The sequence below is a fragment of the Chaetodon auriga genome, chromosome 13, assembly GCF_051107435.1.
Source record: "Chaetodon auriga isolate fChaAug3 chromosome 13, fChaAug3.hap1, whole genome shotgun sequence".
NCBI lineage: Eukaryota > Metazoa > Chordata > Actinopteri > Chaetodontiformes > Chaetodontidae > Chaetodon > Chaetodon auriga.
This window is the reverse complement of record NC_135086.1, coordinates 16,017,848-16,039,090: the sequence shown is the minus strand read 5'-3', so window position 1 is coordinate 16,039,090 and position 21,243 is coordinate 16,017,848. Positions and strand designations below refer to the sequence as shown.

The 21,243-nt window shown below is 42.7% G+C and overlaps 1 protein-coding gene across 4 annotated transcripts in view; it reads right to left on the bottom strand.

The window, feature by feature from the left end:
- Positions 1 to 11,636: 11,636 nt before the first annotated feature.
- The window catches only part of myo16 (myosin XVI), an 89,666-nt gene continuing 80,059 nt past the window's right edge, over positions 11,637 to 21,243 (bottom strand). For 3 of the 4 annotated variants that reach the window (XR_013077952.1, XR_013077951.1, XR_013077953.1), the window contains 2 exons: positions 20,309 to 20,411; positions 11,637 to 15,108 (listed from right to left, as the gene is read on the bottom strand). Coding sequence is in view for 1 of the 4 variants with exons in the window: in XM_076746704.1 (XP_076602819.1) it covers positions 14,938 to 15,108 (171 nt within the window). In the remaining 3 variants the exon portion in view is untranslated. The remainder of the gene's footprint in view (positions 15,109 to 20,308; positions 20,412 to 21,243) is intronic. The other variant, XM_076746704.1, reaches the window with a different exon arrangement.

The window sequence follows — 21,243 nt, the reverse complement described above, 5'->3', positions numbered from 1 at the left end:
GCACAGCGGCAAACATAAGTCTGAGTGCTTCTCAACACCTAATCCAAGCAAGGCAAGGTGACCTACTAGTTTCATGTCCGCCATGTGTGCAACAGGAAGAACCGAGAGGATGACTTTCTCTTTGTGAATGCTCAGGCTGTGTGTTGCTACTCACGTGGAAGATACAGATATAGAGATAGAGAAACAGAAAAACAAGCCATTTCTTCAGGAATGTGCAACCCGTTGGATTCGTTTGTCTCTAAAAGTAATGGCTTTGGGGCTTTCAAACGTGTCTGTTACATGCTGCAAAACCAGAAACTGTGTCATGCAGAACACAACGGGGAAAACAAGGGAAGTTTCCAGGGGACACTGAAAAGTGATGAGCACGCCCAACACACCTGGTGCAGGTTGTTTGTTGCTGTGGTTTGTGGCTCATGAAGATGCCAAATTCAATTATCTGTTAGTGGTGATTGAAAATGAGCAAAAAAAATATGTTGGTTTTTTTTTGTCCTTTTCACATTCGATTGCAGGGTTCAGATGTTATTTCACACTGATGTTAGCCTTTTGCTGATTACTAACTCGCCCATTCAAAGCCGAATGTCTGAACTTTGCAGAGCCTGGCTAGCTGCTTGGACATGAGAGAGGTATCAATCTACTCAACTAACCCCGAGAGTAAAAGCATAAAAGCGTTATTTCCAAACTGGCACACTGTTCCTTTAATGTGATGGCATTCAGTTCAGACTTGACCTGTTTTGAAAGTGAATTTTCATTAAGTCCGTGCAGACTGTCATTGTGACATTTACGGAAAAGTTGCTCTGATGCTCATTCAAATGTGAGAAGAGCTTGAACTATTGCCAGCACATTTACGCAATGAAGTGCATGTCTGAGAGGGGCTATACATAAACAGAGTCCTGCATGCAAACACAGCAAACATTTTAATGCTTTTAGGAATGTGGCTATGGGCCCAGAAACAATGTTTTCAGAGCACATGGGAGTTCAGCCTATTATGAACTTGAGCGTCATGCAGTTGAAGGTGGAGGAGCTGCTGAATGAGCGGCGGGGCTCTGCTGGGCGAGAGCAGGCCTCTGTTTGCACTGTGTACACACTGCACTGGAGTCAGTTAGGAGCCAGTAAACACTGACTTCAACACCAAACTCTGCGTCTGTCATTCTCTCTTCATACTCACCTTGAAGCCTCCAGGACAGGATGTGATTTGTCTACCCGTGATATGACCACTAAGGCGTCTCAATGCTGGATGACTGGCAGGTGTCCATTCATTTCTAGAAACTGGACAATAAAACCACACACCTCTGAAGCAAGTGTTGTTGTTAATGCATAAAATGTAGCTGTGGATGAGGAGGCTTCAATGGACTAGTTATAAAAAAGTTTGGGTTTGTTTGGGGCACATTCAGCTTCTGCAGCTGTCATGAGTCAGATAAGAAAGAAGGTGTCGATCGCCATTTATTGTTGTTGGTCAAAAAACTTTTAACTTACTCTACACTAATGAGTCAACTGAGGTGGACTATCACACAGGTAAGCAGCTGGCAAATTCTGAAAATAAGGGAGAGGCTTGTCTACTTCTTACAAGTTAAAACAGAATATAGATGTGGCAAACACCCCTTCTCCTAAAGATGTTAGACAACCAGTGACTAAGTGTCGGTGTACAAACTTAACCCTGCCCTGCCCCAAAGCTGCTGAATAAGTGCCTCTACATGTTAACATGTCAAACACATTCAAAGTTAACAGCAAGGTCAACTATACAGCAAACTAGTTAGCACGAACAAAGACGCACAGTATAGATTAAATTACAGCCACCCGGGTTGTCTCTTATCACTTCTGTGGCTGGAGCAAGTGGACCGTGGAGTGGTGGACTAGGCTGGTGACAGGGGACGGACGAGAGGACGAGACCTGACTGGAGGGGGTCTGGATGTGATCGTCCAGTCAGAGGGGAAAAATCTACAATCTCAAAAAGATGGGATGTATAAAACATAACAGAATGTGATAAGTTGCTAATCCTTTTTGACATATACCCAACTGAAAACAGTAAAATGACAATATATTTAATGTTTTATTGATTTTTGTAAATATCTGCTTATTCTGAATTTGATGCAGCAACTGTTTCAGACAAGTTGGGACAGAAGCAGCTAAAGAGTGGGAAAGATGTGGAATGCTCCAAAAACATCTGTTTGGATCATTCCACAGGTAAACAGGTTGATTGGTAACAGGTGATAGTATCATGATTGGGTATGAAAGGGGCATCCTGGAAAGGCTCAGTCGCTCACAAGCGAGGATGAAGAGAGGTTCACCACATTGTGAACACATGATCGTATAAAGGATATTAGTACATGGACTCAGGATCATTTGGAATCAGGGTTGTACCTCAAGGACCAATCAGGGAGAGATGCTGCAAAGCCCTTTCAAAATATGAAGGATCTGGACCAAGAGCATTACTTCACAAAACAATACATACTGGCTAATGGTGAGGGCCGTTAACAGTGACCAATAACAAATAATCAATTGAACATGTTGGATTTTAAATCTGTTTGACCTAAGCAAGAATTTGGACAGCATGTGCTGTAGCCTGGAGGTCTGATGAGCAGAAAAGTGGCGTGGTGGTGGTGGTGTGTGAACACACCTAGCAGGATCGCTCTATCTCCCCACTATAGCTAATTAAAAGCTGGATGGAAAACTCTCATCTGTCTGGAAAACCTTGACGAGTTACAGACTAAGTCAAAACAGCCAGGCTATTGATGAAGGACTGAAGGAAAACCTGACAACCAAGAAGACAGGATGTACTCGGCAAGCCTTACAGCATCATACAAAGCTGAAAGCACATTATGCAAACCAAGGAAACAAATCTTATGAAAAGTCAGAATCACACATGCAGAAATCCTCCATCACACAAATGTGGATAAAATTCTCAGAGGGTTGTACTGTTAGGGTCTAACAGTGCAGATGTACTACTTAAAGGGTAACTGCACCCTCAAATTCTGCTAGAGCTCTCCCTCCCAGCATATTCAAACAAACACAAAAGAGGACTGAGGGAGCAGTGGACTGTAGGAGGTGTGGCCTTGCGGCAACTTAGTGTGTGATGTGGCATTTTTTGGGGACACGGGGAAACGGACCCACCATCGCTCAGTGTGACAGCGACGTAGATCTTAGTGAGAACCAGCCTGTCAGACTTTTCTCAGCTGGAGCTTTGACAGTCACTAGAGGCACTTTTATGGCCCTTTTACAGCCACTGTGTCAGGACCTGTGCTGTAGCTCGAGTAGTGGCAAGAGGCTCACTGGTGTTTGTGTCTGTGGGAGAGTGTCAGGACACAGGAGTAGCCCTGCTGCTTACCATAGTTAACCTTACTGTTCATCAGCCCTACAGACCTTGTTAGGCTCTGAATACAGCATTATCTGAGGGCCCACGTGTAGTGTTGACTGTCACTGCATAGGAATACATCTCATTCAAGTGTTTCTCTGCTGGTGCCCATCAGGCTTGCTATGTGTGACACACGGTGGCTATGGTTAGCCAGTGTCCTGTTATTTAGACATGGTGCAGCAGCTCACATATGAAACACAGTTTGGAGTTTTGCCTTTTCTGTCATGGCTTGGGAGGAGCCATGACAGCTGTGTGGTGTCTGGATAGATATTGTGCAGCAATGCAAACAGCAAAAATTCTAATGTACACAAATATTTCACAGATGGGCTTTTCACGCTACACAGCCCACTTAGCCCAGAGCTATTGAACCTGGGACAACTTAACCCCTTTTCACACACACACACTGTTAACCTAACATTAACTTAGGATAAGAGCTATGTGATTCACACTGCACTTCTATTGGTCCTGGGTAAATGTCTGTTGGAACATGTGATGTGTTTACATCTAGAATGATGTTTCATACATCTTTAGCCCCGGGCTAAGGGCCCGTGTTTAGTTCATTTTCAGGGGCATAACGCCTCAACCTCAGGGCTAACTATGCCTCAGAGCAGGGCCAGTGAGCCCAAAGCTAAAGTCTGGTTCACTTTCAGTCAGTTTACCATTGATAAATTATCAGAGGCCATCAAAGATCCTCCCCTCCATTCCCATGAAAGTCAGACTACCCTCTCTTCATTAGAAATAGAAAAATATGTGACTTGCTGCCTTTTCTGACCCCCTCTGTCATCATTTTTGGCAGCAGTAATGTCTTACTTCAGAGTGTGAATCTGGATATAGGACATGTGTTTGTGTCTCATTTCCTATTGGCAGTCGGAGTTGGTTTGTGTTACACTTATTTAATAACATTAATGACATTAACGAAGGAGGTTTTGTGCCTAAACCTAACCAAACCTTATTCTGTCATTTAGTTTGAAGGACTTATTGTGTATCTGTGTTGAAAAGAGGAACAGCACCAAGTGAAATTGTGACCACCTGCTAATTGCACAGTTTAGGTTCCCTAACTCCAAAGGATGGTGCTGTCCTTGCCAATCAACACTATGGCAAAGCACAAATAGTGCACGTGGTAGTTGTTTGAGTCCTTTGTTGGATTGACAGAAATCCTCTTTGATATGCTCTCTTGTGTACTGTGGAGCAGAAGTTGCCAAAATGTCTGGCTTGCAATAGCTAGAAACAAAGAGACACTCATGCTAATTTCCGTTGTAAGTGAGGATGCACGCAACTGCCAACTGTGATGTCTAACAATTATTTTACTGTCACTTTCTGAGCTGTTTCACACGTAAGCCTCAGGGCTGCAGGTTTGAAAATTTCCAAATCAATAGGAAGAAAACCTTTCAAAGGTCATAAATTGATGCACATTTACTGTAGATCTGAAATTTGTTTTATGCCGCTCACAACCCTTCATCTGGTATCTCTTGATCCCAGATGGGTTGCAACTTCCATGTGGAGAGCCAGTGAGAGAAAGTTCACACTCAGAAATGCTCATCATCAGTGGATTCAGCCATCTTTGTTTTGTGTTATATATATATTTATATGTAGATAATACAGCAAATCCAACACACGTGTGTCATCCTAATGCTCCATTATTTAAACCATGTCACCCAAAATGTTCCATATTTGTTGAGAGCGACACAGTACCGCAAACAACACTGATTTGTGTGTATGTGTGGGTGTGTCCTGGCCTGTCTTTGTGTGCTTAACCCTTAATATTACTGACACATAATAAATGCAGATGTTCTATAGGTGACTCAAGAGTAAATTAGGGTGGACCAAGCAGCCCATTGTAGCAGCTCCTCTTTCACCCATAAAGAGGAATCAGCCATGCTAATTAAATTACTTATACCTCTTAAGTAGGGCAATTATGAGATTTAATTGGTTGGCGAATGGTTGATTAGATAGTTAACCAATGCTTGATTAAAAAAGTGCTGCAGCACTATACGGTGCTGATTGTCATTCACACTTGGGGGAGGGTAGACATGAGGGGAAGTCAGAGCTTTTAAAATAAACACAGGTCTATGTATATATGTAGGATCAAAAGAAAATGGTGGGGCGTTTTCCTCTCTGCATTTGTCACTGTGTCTCCCTCAGATGTTAAGTGTATAAATTGTCTGGGGTTTTCTCTAATCTTTCATTTTACTGCTGACAGCAGAGATAAATGAAGGAAGAAAGCTTGGCCACCGCACAAAGGCGAGGCCCACGGGGATGAAGCCCAGAAACATCTGACATTTTCCCCCTTGACCGGGCTGTGTTGCTTGCCGAGCATTTGCGTATTCCTTAGATTCTACCTGCACAAATGTCTCTCTTCTGAATTAATGGAATGCATGAATTATCTCATGTCTAAATGCACAGATCCATGGAGTCGATCGGCATTTTCACAAACCCCCACTGAGCACACATGCAAGCTGGAATGGCCCGTGGAATTTCCTCCTACAGCCCTCTTCACAGGGGTACACAGGGGTATAGACCACGGCATGGAGTGCCATGTGTTTGCTTTTGGGAGTGGCGTGGTTTGTTAACATAAACATGACATACAGCAAAGAGAGATCCTTGGAGAGCGCAAGGGCAACGGTTACGCTGCACTGACAAGGCCTCCCGTTGCCATGGAAACGATACAGAGGTTATTGAATTTTCCCAGAGTTCCCAGGAATCCTACATTTACATAATTTTGTCCATTTCCCTGATCCCTCTATTGAAGGGACTGGCAGAAAAAGCACCTGATGCTATATTTATGGGCTTTTAACATTATAACAGAGTATGTGAAGTATCATCTTGGTTGTAGAGGGACGTTTTTTCTTTCATTCATCTGCACTGAACTATGTGTCTGCAGCCACCTTACAGACACAGTTACACCTAATTACTGTTTTCCCTTGAGTCCCTATGAGTACCTTACCTGACAGCCATTATGTGTATGTGTGCATGTCCCCCTGTCTATAAGAGCAAAAAACTGCGCCTCAGTCCGTCTGACCTCGTCAGCAATATAGAGCCTTGTTAATTGCCATGTTAATTAGCTTTATCATTAAAGACAACCTCCGCGTCTGCCGATCTGCTGACTGCTGGGTAAAAGGGGAACGTATGGAGGATGATTTCAACGGCTGCTGTCTGGATTCAGGGAGGGTGGAGCAGACAGGATTCATCTTCTGTGACTGATCTGCTGTCAATGATTTATCACTTTGTTTTCCTTTTCTAAAAGCATATGAGCATGGGATCACTGTGGTTCTACATCAACACACAGATAGCTCACCAGTCTGCTGGTTGTTTATCAAGTTCAGATGGGGGAAAGAATCTCCAGGAGGGGTCTGTTAAGAGTGCATATGTTTGTCGAGCTATGGACACAATACTTTGGGAGAAAAAGACTAAATAATCATAGAAATATTCTACATTTAAGGACTTTAGGCCCATGAAATATGTTTACTCCATGAAAGCTCAATGAGCCTTTCCATTAGAATGTCACTTCCACTTAAAGCTGCATTAATTGCTTTTTCTTTGTCTTCTTTTGTTTTTGGCAGCTTGAAGGCAGTGAAGCAAGCTGAAAACACAGCTGCGACATATTACCACCTTATAACATTTTTATGACAACGCGTTCGCCTGTTTGTGCATCCAGCAGACACGAAGCGACATTAGCATTTATTTGTTGTTTCTGGCCACCTGGCATATGCGAGTCTCTAATAACTCCTGAGAAAAATAGCTGGCTGTTTAGCTGCTAATTGCTCCACTATGTTTAGCAGTTTGTTGCTAACTTTGTGTGCCTGCTGCGGTCTGCTGGTGCTGGGCAGGTAGCGCTTGCTCAGTTTTATCAGCTTTTTCCATTGAAAACACGTACCTGCTGTGGCTGGAAACCAGGCTGATGAGGACAAAACCAAAACAATGAAAACACTTAGAGAGGCTCGGAGGCTCTGCAGGATCGGATTCGCTTTAGGCTTGCCACTACTAGCAACCCATTTCATATTACAAGTAGTCTTGATTCAGCGTTTGTATAAAGCATTCATTGTGCTGGTTTAAGAACACGATTTGAGTGTTGTTTTTTTTTTTTTCCCACCACTATTAGCACATAGGTGTTGGCACAGAGTTTGTGTCTAATCTGATGTTCCGAAGGCTGATCTGATGTGATGGATGCATCTGGGGAGACGTCGTTAATTGAAAATTGAGACAGTGTTCAGATGATGGTATTGATTTTCACACTCTCAGCGGACGGTGTACGCAAGTCCGTGCCATTGCGAAAGATGGGTGAAGAGGTGAAGAGGGAACAACAGTGGGGTCAAAGGAGGATAGAGGAGATGGGATGGGGGAGGAAGAGCAGACAGGCCAGAAGGGGATCATGAGGTTAGGGTAGGCTGTAAAGTGGGGTTGAAAGATGGACATTATGGGGCCTTTAAAGAGCTGCAGCCACTATCTTTTGCAGCTTTATATATGTTACAAACATGACCCTAAACCTTTGGCTATCATAAAGCCAGCGAAGGCTCACAGCTAAGGGAACAACCCTTCTAACCTGCGCCTTTTCTTTGCAGCATCGATCAGAGTGGAGCAAGCCAGTCCCCAGACTGTTTATAAGTCAACATAAACCTACAAACCCTCCAACCAGCGCTCAAATAATCAATAGAGGTAGGAACCATGTTTACTCCTGTGTTTCATGGCCTTTGAAATATCTCATGTGCTTCCTCGCTCTCTCTCTCTCTCTCTCTCTCTCTCTCTCGCTTGCTGTTCTCTCTTTGTCACAAACAAACATATAGACCCAAGGACAAACAGCGCTGTATGTCAGTCTGTCTCTGGTGAGTTTGTAAAGGTGTTTTGTAGGCCACAACAAGCACGTATGATCAATACCTTGCCTCTTCCTTCTCATTGTGCAGAGCACATACAGTACTCCTCTATTTCCCAACACCCCCACCCTGTTGAGCAACCATTCTTCCTAGGAACAATAACAATCAGGTTTGATCCGGCATGAGAGGTTGAAAACATTTTATGCAAATACTGATTGGACACATCAGTAGTTTGTCAGAATGGCAGGATTTCAAGACACTTTAAATGGGGACTTTGTGTTTGGGTTTTTGTGTTTTGCGTCTCTGATGGTAAAAGACAGCAGAGAACATAGTGTATTTAAATGGCTCTCTGCCTGTGGTGTTTTCGCTGTGGTCACATGCTCTTGCCATCACCTGTTTGTGCTCCCCTGCAAGTCAACAACAAGACACCCAGTAATTGACTGTTAATGAAGTCCCACTCCTCTTAGTTACTGTTAGCTAGCGCAGCACACCTGCAGTCTACAAAACAGTTGGTTTTTCAGACAGATGTAGACAAAGGCAAGCTTCTCGCCAGCAGCTGTTGAATTTGCTGAGTAACATAACATTTGCTAGCAGATTTTATTAGCTCAGGCTAGCTTAGCATTAACTCTATGGGTTGTTTGAAAAGGCCGTCACTGGCTGACTCATTTTAATTAAAGAATCCAGCAAAGGAGTCTTAAATATGCACCAGACATGATAATATAGCCCGCTAAGCTAAAGCTACATGTCCATGAATGCCAGCATCCTCACCAGATGGCGATCCATGTGTAAGACATGGAAACAAAGCTGAATTTTTTCCCACATCATACTTGCCAGGTGTAGGAAATGCACAGCTGTTGCTAATAACTACCAATAATCATGATACGTTTAATTCAAGCGTCCCAGTGAGCTAAGAGTGACAGTGAGCCACCATGAATCATACCAGGACCCTGAAAGTGAAGCAGGTAAATGGAATCCAACCATAATTATTTTGTCAAAAGTCAAATTGTCAAAGGTTTTTTACCAAAAAGGCCTATAATATAGAATATGAGAAGGAAAAACTATAAGATAATGCTTGTTGTATATGTTATTTCTTATAATAACTCTGTACACAAAGACTAACATTTCCAGCTAATAGACAGTTGCAGGGGTTTAGTGAATGCTCAGTTCAAAGAATGGTGCTTCATGTTCTCGGCTGCCATTATACTGCAAGGTGTCAGACTGTCAGCCCGGCCACCATCTGCACCATCTACTCCAGCTTCTTACAGCTATCTATTTGATCATCCAACCTTAAAACATATAAAATGCTATTCATAGACGCGATACACACCTGGGTCCAAACTGCTCCCTAAAGTAGCCCTGAGGGAGTAATGGAGACCAAAGAGAATCAGAAGAAACTGAGGATATATGGCAAAGGTGACCACAACCAGTGCCCTAAATGAAAGACTGAGAGGAAAGGTCTGTGTGTTTGATTCAGGGGCTTATTGCTGTAGCGTCAGGGGGCAGCTTGGTCCAAATTACCTCTTAGCCATTTACCCCCTCCTGTGTAATGGTGGACCTTTTCAGCCAAGAATAAATGACAGAATGGCCCTGTCACCACTTCTGGTAGTGGGGATAGATCCTTCTGTGGTGGTGGTTTGGAAAGTCAACACATACAAGAGAAAACCATCACTGTCTATATGTTAACACTACTGCGTAGCACGGTACAGTGAAGAAAAGCAGCGAAAGGGCTGAAATACTCAAATACCTTCACCAAGCGTGAGCCTCAGGCCGCTAATCTCAAGAGATGAGAAGCGGGCTGCAGACATCTGGTGAGATTACTTCTTTCTAATTCCTTTCAAACTTGCAGCCCCCTGAACTAACTGACGCTGACTCAAGTGACATGACTTCAACACCGAGCTCCAAAGATACCAGAAGACACAAATGATAGAAATGAGGGTCTATCTATTAGCACAGTTTAAGTAAATCATAGGAAAAAAGTAGCCCCCAAAGTATTATTCAAGCCATCTAGTTTTGTTATTCTAGTCACATGAGCTGACTATTCTATGTAAATCAAGTGTCTTCTTGAAGAATGTGCAACCTTTGTTTAAGTAAATTGTGATGGACTTCCTGCTGGGTGCCCTTGATTTGTCAGTGTTATATGTTGTTTGTTTCATACCTCATTAACACTGTGACTCTGGACAAAAAAAAAAAAAAAAAAAACATCTCTCGTGTCAATTTTGTTATCCAAGACCGTTCGTTCCAGGAAGTAGTTTCATGAGAGAAGCATTGAAAGCTGAAGTTAAAAGCTTAGAAACTTTCTCATCTCTACAAAATAAACACGTCCATCAGCCTCGATAACTCGATGGTTTTGCAAACTGCATTTCCAGCTAAGTTCTGTTATAGTTTGTTTTTTTAATCTCAGAGTTAGTACTGTTCACACCTGGGTGTGTGTGAGTCAGCACGCTCTGCTAGAAGTTGTTTTTTGTGACACACGCTGACACGTAAACTTCAAACACACGCTCCCACACTCGAAGGTGAAGCCTTCCAGTGACTACTGCTCGGGGGAAACATTCCTTCAAGTTACTACAGCAGATTATTAATGTGGGAAGACAATGTTCAGTTGTTCCAGCTGACATGACTTGTGCTTGTCTTGACCTGATTCGGAACAGAAACCACCGCAGGTTAGTAAATACCTGCAAGGGCAGCCTCTCATCCTGGGAAATGTCACTTCACATTGGGTTTATATTAGGCTCTGCAAACAAATGAAACCTCTCAAAGGGTCAGTTGACTGAAATGACATCAAAACATATTTTCTCACGCACTTGCTGTATCGAGTGATCAACACAAACTGAATTCACCTCCGTTGCACTGGGGTGGAGGCAGAAATCTAATAGACAGGTATTCATCGGCTGAACACATGAAACAAGAACAGTCTATCATGGCAGTGAGGATTGACACATAGCACCTGTCACTCTGTCATAAAGCATTCATGACTATGACTGTGTGTGGCCCTTATTGCTCTGCATGTCAACCTACTATTTGTAGAATTTGGTGCTGTATGCAAATACAGACACACTTAAAAGTGACACACACTCACATCAAGCCAGTGGTGGTTTGCAACCGAGTATAGTTACTAACGCATTTTACTTCAGCATAATTCTGAGGTACTTGTACTTAACTGGAGTATTTACATTTTATGGTACTTTTATGGTACTTCACTGCAGAGCACTGGAAAATGTTGTACTTACTCCACTTTATTTATATGACTACTTCGGGTACCCCAACATACCCAAATACCCAATGTCATCTTTGTCAGGCACAGCAGTAAAATGCAGATAGTATGATATATATTACTAATATTGGCCCTTTCTCCACAATGAAAGGATCTAAAAACATCTTCCACTGCTGCACTTTAGTCACTACATGTGAAACACACACACACACACACACACACACACACACACACACACACACACACACACACACACACACACACAGACTGGCATTGACACAATTGTGCTTTATTGCTGTACAGGTACAGTACTTATAAAACATTGGGAAGGTAATAATTATGAAATATCACATACAATCTTTTTTCTTTCCACAAACACATATGTATGCAGGTTAAAATATACTGTATGTCATGTACAAAAGAAAGACTACAATAAAAAAACAGCACTATGAAAGGCAGTGAGATACCCCTGTTTGGGTGCTAAAATATTGTGTCTCTCTGGACAACTATACATGGACTGGGGACAATAAAATGGCCATTCTGCACTGGCTGTAGCACCAGAGAGCTGATCTCAGAGCAGAGGATTTTTAAATTCCTGACTAACAACGATGACTGGCAGTAACCTGTCTGCCAGAACTTGGTAACGCTTACGACAGACTGAGCTAGCTCATCAGGGATTGTATATGATGGAGCTGATGTGTGTGCGGGTCGGTCGGGTTAAAGGTGGATGTAAATGGGTGATGAGTGTTTCGATGAGAGACGGGGGGACAGTGCAGTGATTCACAGTGCAGTGGGAAGCAGTTCTTCACATTAGACAGCCATTTTTATCTTTTCAGCATGAGCACGTTATAGGGGGCCAGGCCCATGTGGTCATGCAAGGTAAAAAGCACTGATATGCTTTAAAAGACAATAAAAAAACAACATAATCTCCTCTTTTCTTAATTTCAGTAAACATGGTAATACACAAAACCATAACGCACAGGACTAACCACAACCCTGATCATAATGAAGGACCAATACAGAGGCTATAAACTGTCTTTCATTGGCATTGGCGTGGTTGACTAGCTTGATCTTGGTTCCTCTCGATTTTGTTTGATCACAGATAAGTTTAAATCCTCGTGTGAACGAGTCGGAACTATGATGAAAATATCTGACATAGTTCTGCAGTGCAGCGTTACTCATGCAACCTCAATCACAGCAGGTGTGAATCATGGAGCAAATCAATACCTTATCATAAATGCTGCAGCGTTATTCATTTGCTTTAAGAAAGTGGACTGCATACATAACTTCTGAAGACAATAATCACATTAAGCAGTCAGATACGCTGTTTAGATACAGGCGCGTGTTCCAGTAATAAGATACGCAGGGTTTCATTGATGTGCACAGGCAGTCAAAGGAAATTTAGCATTTATACATTCAGCCAGTCAGTCAAAAAAACGCAGCTCAGCTGATTTGCTAGCTCTGTTGTGAATATCAAGTTAATACGTCTTGGATATTCGTGCACCTCCACGCAACCGACAGCAGCTGAGATCGATCCTGTGATGGCGCTGCTAATTCGTAAGGCCGAATCAATCAGACACATTGTGGGTGATCAGTGGGAATGAGAAATCAATTAGAGCTATTGATACTTTACGGCTCTAACAATTCAGACCGATCTTAAAGATCAAACAGCTTGTCGAGACACACCCCGCCCATTACAGAAGTCAACACGACACCACATAAATATTGTGCAATAAAACATCCATATACAATAAAAACATCTGCCTTGCATCGTAGGAACAGAACGACAGGATCGAGAGGGGGGAAAAACAAACAATATTAAATAGGGTATAAAGAATTTCATAGCCATAGACAATCATTCTGAAAAAAGGATATTCACATTTTAAAATAAACCTTTTCTCTTTACCTCATTGCATCGAACCCAAGACATTCTTAAATCTCAGTTTTACCATCATAGACAGTATTATCTCATCTCTTTCTCATCTTTCAGGTCAATCTGTGTGCTTCTCTGCGAGAGTAAAAGCTAGAACATACAACACCGGTCACTATTTACAGAGCGGTTACCATGGAGACACCCGTAGAGCCGGTTTGATCCATTAGGAAGGTGAGGGTACGGTCAGAGACCGAGTGGGGGAAACAGGTCTGTTTGTTTGGGTCAAGTGAGGAGAGGAGATGAAGGGAGGACACAGGGAAGGTAATGGCCGCCTGAGCGGACACATCCGCGGCGAGCAATCTGTACAAGAGTCGAGTTCATCTGTGCGCGAGTCCCTGAGCTCTGCACAGTCTCTGCTGAACGACACTGAACACGTCAAACTGTCCACGTGCTGATGAGACACAATGAGAGTGAAGTCGCTACTTTTCAAGTGTAGACTGTTGGTTTGTTTTCCCTCCTTTCGACGTGCTGGAAACAGTCCACTGAGTCACCACTGAACCGCACGAACAGCTTTGATTTGGTCATTTCTGTCAGTCTGTACATGAGTATATGGAACTACAGCGTACGTCAGTTTTTAGAGCTATACTTGTTAGTTTAGACATAAGTTTCACAAGTTGTGTCACTTTGGCACAGAGTGTCATGTTCACAACATGAACTTTACACCTGTCAGCTAAAGTTCCTTTAGCTTCACCTCTATACCTTAAACCAACGCAGGTTTCTTGTTGGATCTCTGTTTCGTTTGTAAAGGTTAGTGCAGTAGTTTGCATTTTGGCCGGAGGTTTTTGTTCCTCAAAGGCTGGTGGTAACAATGGGGAAGAGAAGTGCACCTTGGGATATTATAGTGAGGTTACCCTGACCCCTGGTTGCTCGTTGCCAGGGCTGCAGTAGCACTTAGAGCTCAAACGTGAGAGGCTAAGTGAGAGCTGTGTACCTGAAAAGGTCCCATGTCTAAGCCAGTACAGTCACGCTGAAAACTGGAGGTGTCCGAAGGCGTTGGCTGACTTGTAAACTTCCGAAAGGTCTGAGACTCTGGGGCTGCACACACACAAGCGTTCATGGGAACATCACAGGACAGCACGTCAAGTATAATCAGCACCATGTTTTACGGTGGAGCTCCTTCGTGTGCAGCAGAACAACATGGTAGGCTAGAATACAGGCAGACTAAAGGGGCCTTTTAATATCTGACTATGAAAACAATGCTGGGCTGCTCTTGAATTCAGCCTCCCATTGATGGACATCATACATACTGAAGCAGAAGACTGAAAATAAATAACAATGTGATCATCATCATTCTTCTGTTGTCTGTCTCTTACTGTTAATAAAATCTTTGATCACAAAAAAAGCATCTTCCTGTGCACCTCCGCTCATTTTTCATAGATAACACCAGTCGGTGTCACAGAGCTTCTGTCATGTACGCTGGGGAATCCTCCACATTCGAGGTGCTGAGGCAAGACCTTCATCCCAGGGACGAGGCTCACACTTTGCGGCCTTGAGCTTTAGCCTAGCCCCTGGGCACTGAGGCTACTTGGTCCACATAAAAAAAAAAAAAATTAAAAAAATTGTGTGAGTGGGGCTGAGGAGAAAGAGAGGGAGGAACTTCAAAGCCAATACACGTGACTGCATCACACAACCTCCGTCAAGGAGAGGCCTTCCTGTTGGTCCAGAGCAGTGTGGGGGGCAAGGGTGGGGACTGAGGTGGACGGTGCTTCCAGTCGCCCCGCCCCTCACACTGCGCTCGCCTCCAGCGCAGGAGCTCCCCAAGGGCGACACTCTCATCCCCGTTGGACAGACGTAACCGCTGGAACACCTGGAGCAGAGGAGGAGAGGCGGGGGAAAGAACAGAGCACGTTTACATTCAAATCACACTCTGAATGATGACCTTCTCACGAACGGATCGACAAGCGGGTGACAGAGAGCAGAAATGACCAGGCTGTGACTGGAGGTGAAAGGGAGAGGGGAGTGTGAATGACAAGCAGGGGCTTTATGAAAAGGAAAGATTAAAAAAAGCAAACATAAACTTTATCCAATTGTCATTGCAAAAGCATCCGAAAAATGGCCAGAAATATCATCTTCCAATCATGTCGCCATTAGAGATAACCACCTACAGAGCAAGAGAAATAGGACAATTTTGTCTGATCCATCATCTTGAAAGGGGCAGCGATCACTGGGCTGCTTTCTCCTCTAAAAGTAAGACGGTTTCTCTCATGAATCATTCAAATAAACAACACAGAGATGAATCTGGGGCTGGAACTGAGCCATCTCATGAGACAGCTGATACTGAGGGAAGCAGTGGAGGTGATCCCTCCTCTGACTGACAGCTTTAACGGCTCCACTCATTTCCATATTCTGTCTCTGGACCCTCCATACATCACCTTAAAGTAGATCTTGTGAAATACAGTTGGGACCCTTTTGCTGCGATCACCTCTTGTTCTTTCTCACAGACACTCGGGTCAAATACACAAAAGTGCACACATGCACACATCTTTCTGTATGGAGCACATCATCAGTCATCTGCTGGTCAATACCCAGGTAAATCAATCAGACAGGAACTCCAATCTCCCTCAGTCAGTAATACCAGCAGCAGGACGGAGCCCTGATGATCCAGACCAGATTAGGAAGTGGAGGTTATAATGGTGGCAGTTCTGTTAAAGGGCAAAAAAGTGTTTCCCGAGCACAGAGATGTGATTTAAAGGATAAAGCTGGGATAACTATACAGTTTTTTTTCTATATGGTCAACAAAATCCCACGAAAACACCACAACAAAAACGTGTTATTCTGTCTCACAGTGTTTTCTGATTTCCCTGACGTGTCGTAGCACTCTGCCCGGAGCCCACTGGCTCCTGCTGAAGATGTCAATCTTTAAAAACGGCTCACACATTCTTAGTTTCAATTAAATAAAGGCCTTGTTTCTTAATGGTTTTTGAACAACTCCTCTACGGCCTACAGGAATATGCTGTATCAGGCTTTGGCTAGACAGGCAAGACTTGTTTGCATCATCAATTCGTTGTTAGTTTTGGTCTTTTCATTGGCATTAATTGGCAATAAGAACATTCTAGAAAATATGTTGCAGCCTTATCGTTAAAGATTCTCATAATTGGAGAGAAAAACTTGATTTTCAGATATAATCGCAGGTTCTTTCAGATGTTGTTTCCAGCAACAGTTGTTCCCCTTGCCTCAATGTTTTAAATCTCTACTTGAGTTGGAGCTGTACGCTAAATCACGTCAGCAGTGCTTTTGATGCAACATTTTGTCTGCATACTGCCGAGCACACACTGCATTTAGTGATGCATTACACCCAGACATTGCCACATGGTCACAGACACACACACACACACCAATACATGTACATTGCATACATTACACACTTTGACATACATACATAACCAGGATCACATGCACATTTCTGGAGAAGTGAGTGTCCATATGCACATGCACACAAACACACATAGACACAGATTGATTGCCTGCACAAGCACAATACTCAGTGACCTAATCCATAATTTACACCTCCTTGCCAGGCTATTCTCTGCACTGGCGCCAGCCAGCAACACCAGCTACTGGAACAGTAGACAAGTAGGAACACCGTGTCCTTCTGCAATGCATGACTGTACATGGACACATACACACAAAACTGAATGCAATGAGCATCAGCACAGCACACAATCCAATAATTCTGAGAGACGAACATTTTGAGAGGCTCATAGTTTTTGGCCTTGATGCCTGAACATATAAATCATTTTAATAGTCATCTTTAAAGTGTCAGCGCAACATCAAGGTAAGATGGGTTTGCTGTATTAAACTTACCTCACGCTTAAAATTCTCTCTTATGTCAAGTATGTGGACACTCGAATATCACACTTGCTTATAACAGTGTGGGGATACCAATGTGAAAACAATGCAAGGTCGTCCAGCAACATAAGTTGATACCGGTTCAACTTTTCATGGAATGCAATGCAACGTCATTCTGCAAGTCGCTGCGTTAGCCAGCCAAAAATGTGCAAGGGCACATTTCTGTTGGAGTTCTGTTGTCTGATAAGAATAAAAACTCTTGAATCTGTTACTGGCCTGCTTACATGTATTCCCTCACAAGGACAGGGGGGAGGGAGGCAATATCCAGACCAACATGTTAATGTGTTGATAATGTTATGGTGAGGATGAGTAGTCATCATTCCAAAATCTGACAGACTGGCTGTCCTGAGGCCACAGGGGGTGATAATAACCTCTGAGCGTCTCCTCATAAAACACACACATTCTTCTGCCAAACAGCTATGCAACCTACTGTGTGCGCACACACACACACACACACACACACACATACATATATATATGTACACACAGACTGACAAATGTCAGGTGGGCAAAACCCTATGTTGTCTGATTGATCCTGTTCAGTACTGTGTGTACATCACATACACAACCTCGGCACAGAATGTGACCAAACTGCAATGTATTGGTGCCTCTGATAAACAAAATGCTACAGTCTTCATCATTTGCACAACACTGACACAAGAAAAAAAAAAATCAATGCTTGTTCTAGATTTATTTCAAAGACGCTAAAGCAGAGAGGTCACTAAGTAGGGTCTATTTGTAGAACCATTTCAGCCAGACTGGCTGATGGGAGGAGAGAGCACAGTGGGTGGAAAACAAGAGGGACTGATTTGAGGGGGGGGGGGGTGTTAGTGGTCATTGATGACTTATGCGTGAGCTCTTTCCTGGAAACTGCGCTGGATAGGTTAGGTGAGGTGGTGGGATTTCAGGGAAACTAGCGTGATACCTTCACTCACACATATTGCACTCAGGGGATTCATGCAGAGACACCAAGGCTCTCTGTTTCTTTCACATCCTAAATGTGTTGTTATTCCGAATAGCAAACATGTGGCACAGTCACTCTTCCACTTTGAATGTCGCTACTTCTGCCTAGACTTTGTCTAAAGGAAAAAGCAAAGAATATTAATCTCTGTACCATCCAATAATATAGCTGGCAAAACAGACAGTCCACTCATTTTATATAATTAGTCTAGACTGCTGTTGACTACTAACTCCAGGAACCAAAACAAGCCAGTCCATTCATTCCTAACTCAGTTATCCACCCCCCCCCCTGTTCTTCCTTCATCCTTTCTCTTTCATTTATCCCATTAGATCTGCTAATCCTATATAAACACAGTCTGGAATTCAGCTAATTGAAAGGCATTCTGGATCGCAGCATTGTTCCCATCTCTTGAATGAACTCATGGTAATGAACCTGTTCCAGACAACACACCAGATTAGTGCAGTAAGAAACAAAGACAGTGTCTCTTTCTCCATCTTTCAATGGTAACAATGAGTAGTCACACTTTCACTGACCAGTCCTCACAAAGAGATAATATCAGTCACACAAGGATGACGGTCTGGAGTGACTTCAAAGGTTATACAACAACTGGAATGACTCAGATGTGAAACCAGTGACAACAAAGAATCTGGAGAAAGATTTTTAGAACGGTTTAAAAAAGGGGTCATGTGATGGATTCAACATAAAGTCCCAGCAGATGAATAAACAGCAATAAAAACTGCAGCTCTCAGATTTGCTTAAAGTTCAACTTTCTGTTAGCAGTAAAATTCATGTATATCAGTGTTTGTGTGCTTGCTCATTTGCATATTCATTAGCATATGACAATCCAAAGGTGGTGTCAGAGGAAGCAAGGATGCCTACTGTCCACCACAAGATGCATTTAGCTGAATTTTACACAACACTTTACATTCCATTTACATTAACACTGATCACCTCCCGTGGTTAGGGGTGCACAATATAGATTTTTTTTTTTTTTTTTTTTTTAACCAATACCCACTAAACTGTACTTTCCATGGTCATTTTGACTCAAAAGTAGAAAATCTTGGCAGAACATTTTCAAAACTCTAATTTCTTGCACTTTTTTCCGACCTTGAAATGATTCCTGTAGGATGCTGAATTATCAGGCTGCCGCCTCAAGTGAAAACATTTTTTTTTAATGCAAAATAAATCAAATTGGAAAAATCTGCTCCCTTACTACCAGAACTTTTGACAAATCCACCAAAAAGGAGGTATTAAAATACATGAAAGCACACTTAAGCACTTGTAATCATCTGTACCTGTTATATATGGTATAATGTTGACATCAGAAGCAATATAATATTAGTAATATTTAATATTATTCAGTTATATGTGGAGTGACCATGCTGTATCCCTTCCCCTCTCACAAGGACCCACATCCCTGAATAGAGCTAAAATGACAATACAGATTTTCTGAATTTAGCATCTTACAAATCATCTCACTGAACACCAAACCAAGCTGTTAGCCTCAAATGAGAACAGCCTCATTATAGTATGTTCATCGTGCAGTGTGATTAGAATTTATTTAGTTTTTACAGTGACAATGATTCTACCTGAATTCAAGAGCTGCAGTTTCCTTTCTGCAATGCAGGATTTAAAAAAAAGGAGGTAAAAAAGCCGAAGTGTCACTGATTCTAGGATCAGACTTTTCCTCCTGACAGGAGAAAGGACAGATAGCTAATCTGATTCCAGACCAGTGTTGAAAGGACAAAGAGCACAGTGAACAACGAGAGCGGGTAAAGCTGAATGATGGCCTGCAGAAGCAGTGGTTTTCAAGATTTTTCCTTCAAATTTTCAGAGGATTTGAATCTGTGAATCAAAACTACCAGATTTTTTTTGTTTTTTTGCAAACTTTGGTTGTTTTTTTTCTGCCACAAATGCTGGTTATTCTTATAATCCACTGTAACTGCAATGAATTCAAGATGACCACAGCCTCCATTTTCCATGAAGGAGCAAACTTTAAAGGCACCTTTCATGTCTACAGGAGTCATTCATACTCCAAAAATAGACTTGGGAAGGAGCATTACTTCAAACTTCATTTTTTTTTTTTTTTTTTTTTTTTTTAACAAAATGAGGATCATTACTGTCACATCCCCACACTGGATCTACGAAAAGCACTGCTATAAAGGATGGAGAGCAGCGAGGAATGACATACACTCACCACATCCCTACATGTGAACAGAGCTTCCAGTGAGCCCCCTGCCCCCCCTGCTGTTTTAGAGGGCGGCCCCTGCACCGAATGGAGAAAAGTTGAGATGACCCCTCTGGAAGATAAAGGAGGGAGTGAGAGTAATGGAGAAGCTTATTAGAATTGAGAAAGAGAGAGAGATAGAAAAAGTAATTTGGGTACAAGGGAAGAGCAGCAAGAATGTGCTTCCAACTTTCTTAAAGGCTGTAAGAGGAAGGTCTTCAATAGCGTGTGCTGGAACATCCGCACTTTATCTCACCCACACAGACGAGCTTCGAAAAGGTGCATAAGGAGAGTTCAGTCCTAACATCTAGTCAATCTGAGGATTATGAAGTGAGTACACAGTGTGCCTTCACATCTCTAGTGTCTTATGAATAGCGAGTCCTTAGCTTCTCTGAAAGCGGGACACTCCGTGCTTTCTCTTTCTTGTCCTTCATGCAGCTGATAGTGACACTCAATCATTGTCTGATGCTCTCTGTGATGAATCGGAATCAGTCTCCAAGTGGTCTAACAGTGGTTTTATGAGCATGGATCAGGATGAAACGGCTGCATCCCAGAATACGCCATGAAGTGACACAGAAGTTGCTGTCATTAACTTGAACTTTTGTGCATTTTGTCTGATGATGTTTATCAGCAGCTCGGCAGCTTGGTAATAAATGCTGTCTGACAACAGAAACATAAAACTACTCTTGAATGGACAATAACAGGCCTCTCTCTCTCTCACTAACAAACATGAAAAACTAGCTTTGACGCATATGTGTGACGACAAAATCAAAAACAAATGACAGGCATTATTAAAAATCCATTTAAGTGAATTGCCCTTTTACGTTTAGTGACATTCACAAGTGATTTTCATGTTTTGGAGATGGAAGCTGCTCTGGCACAGGACAAACCATCATGAGAGCTTT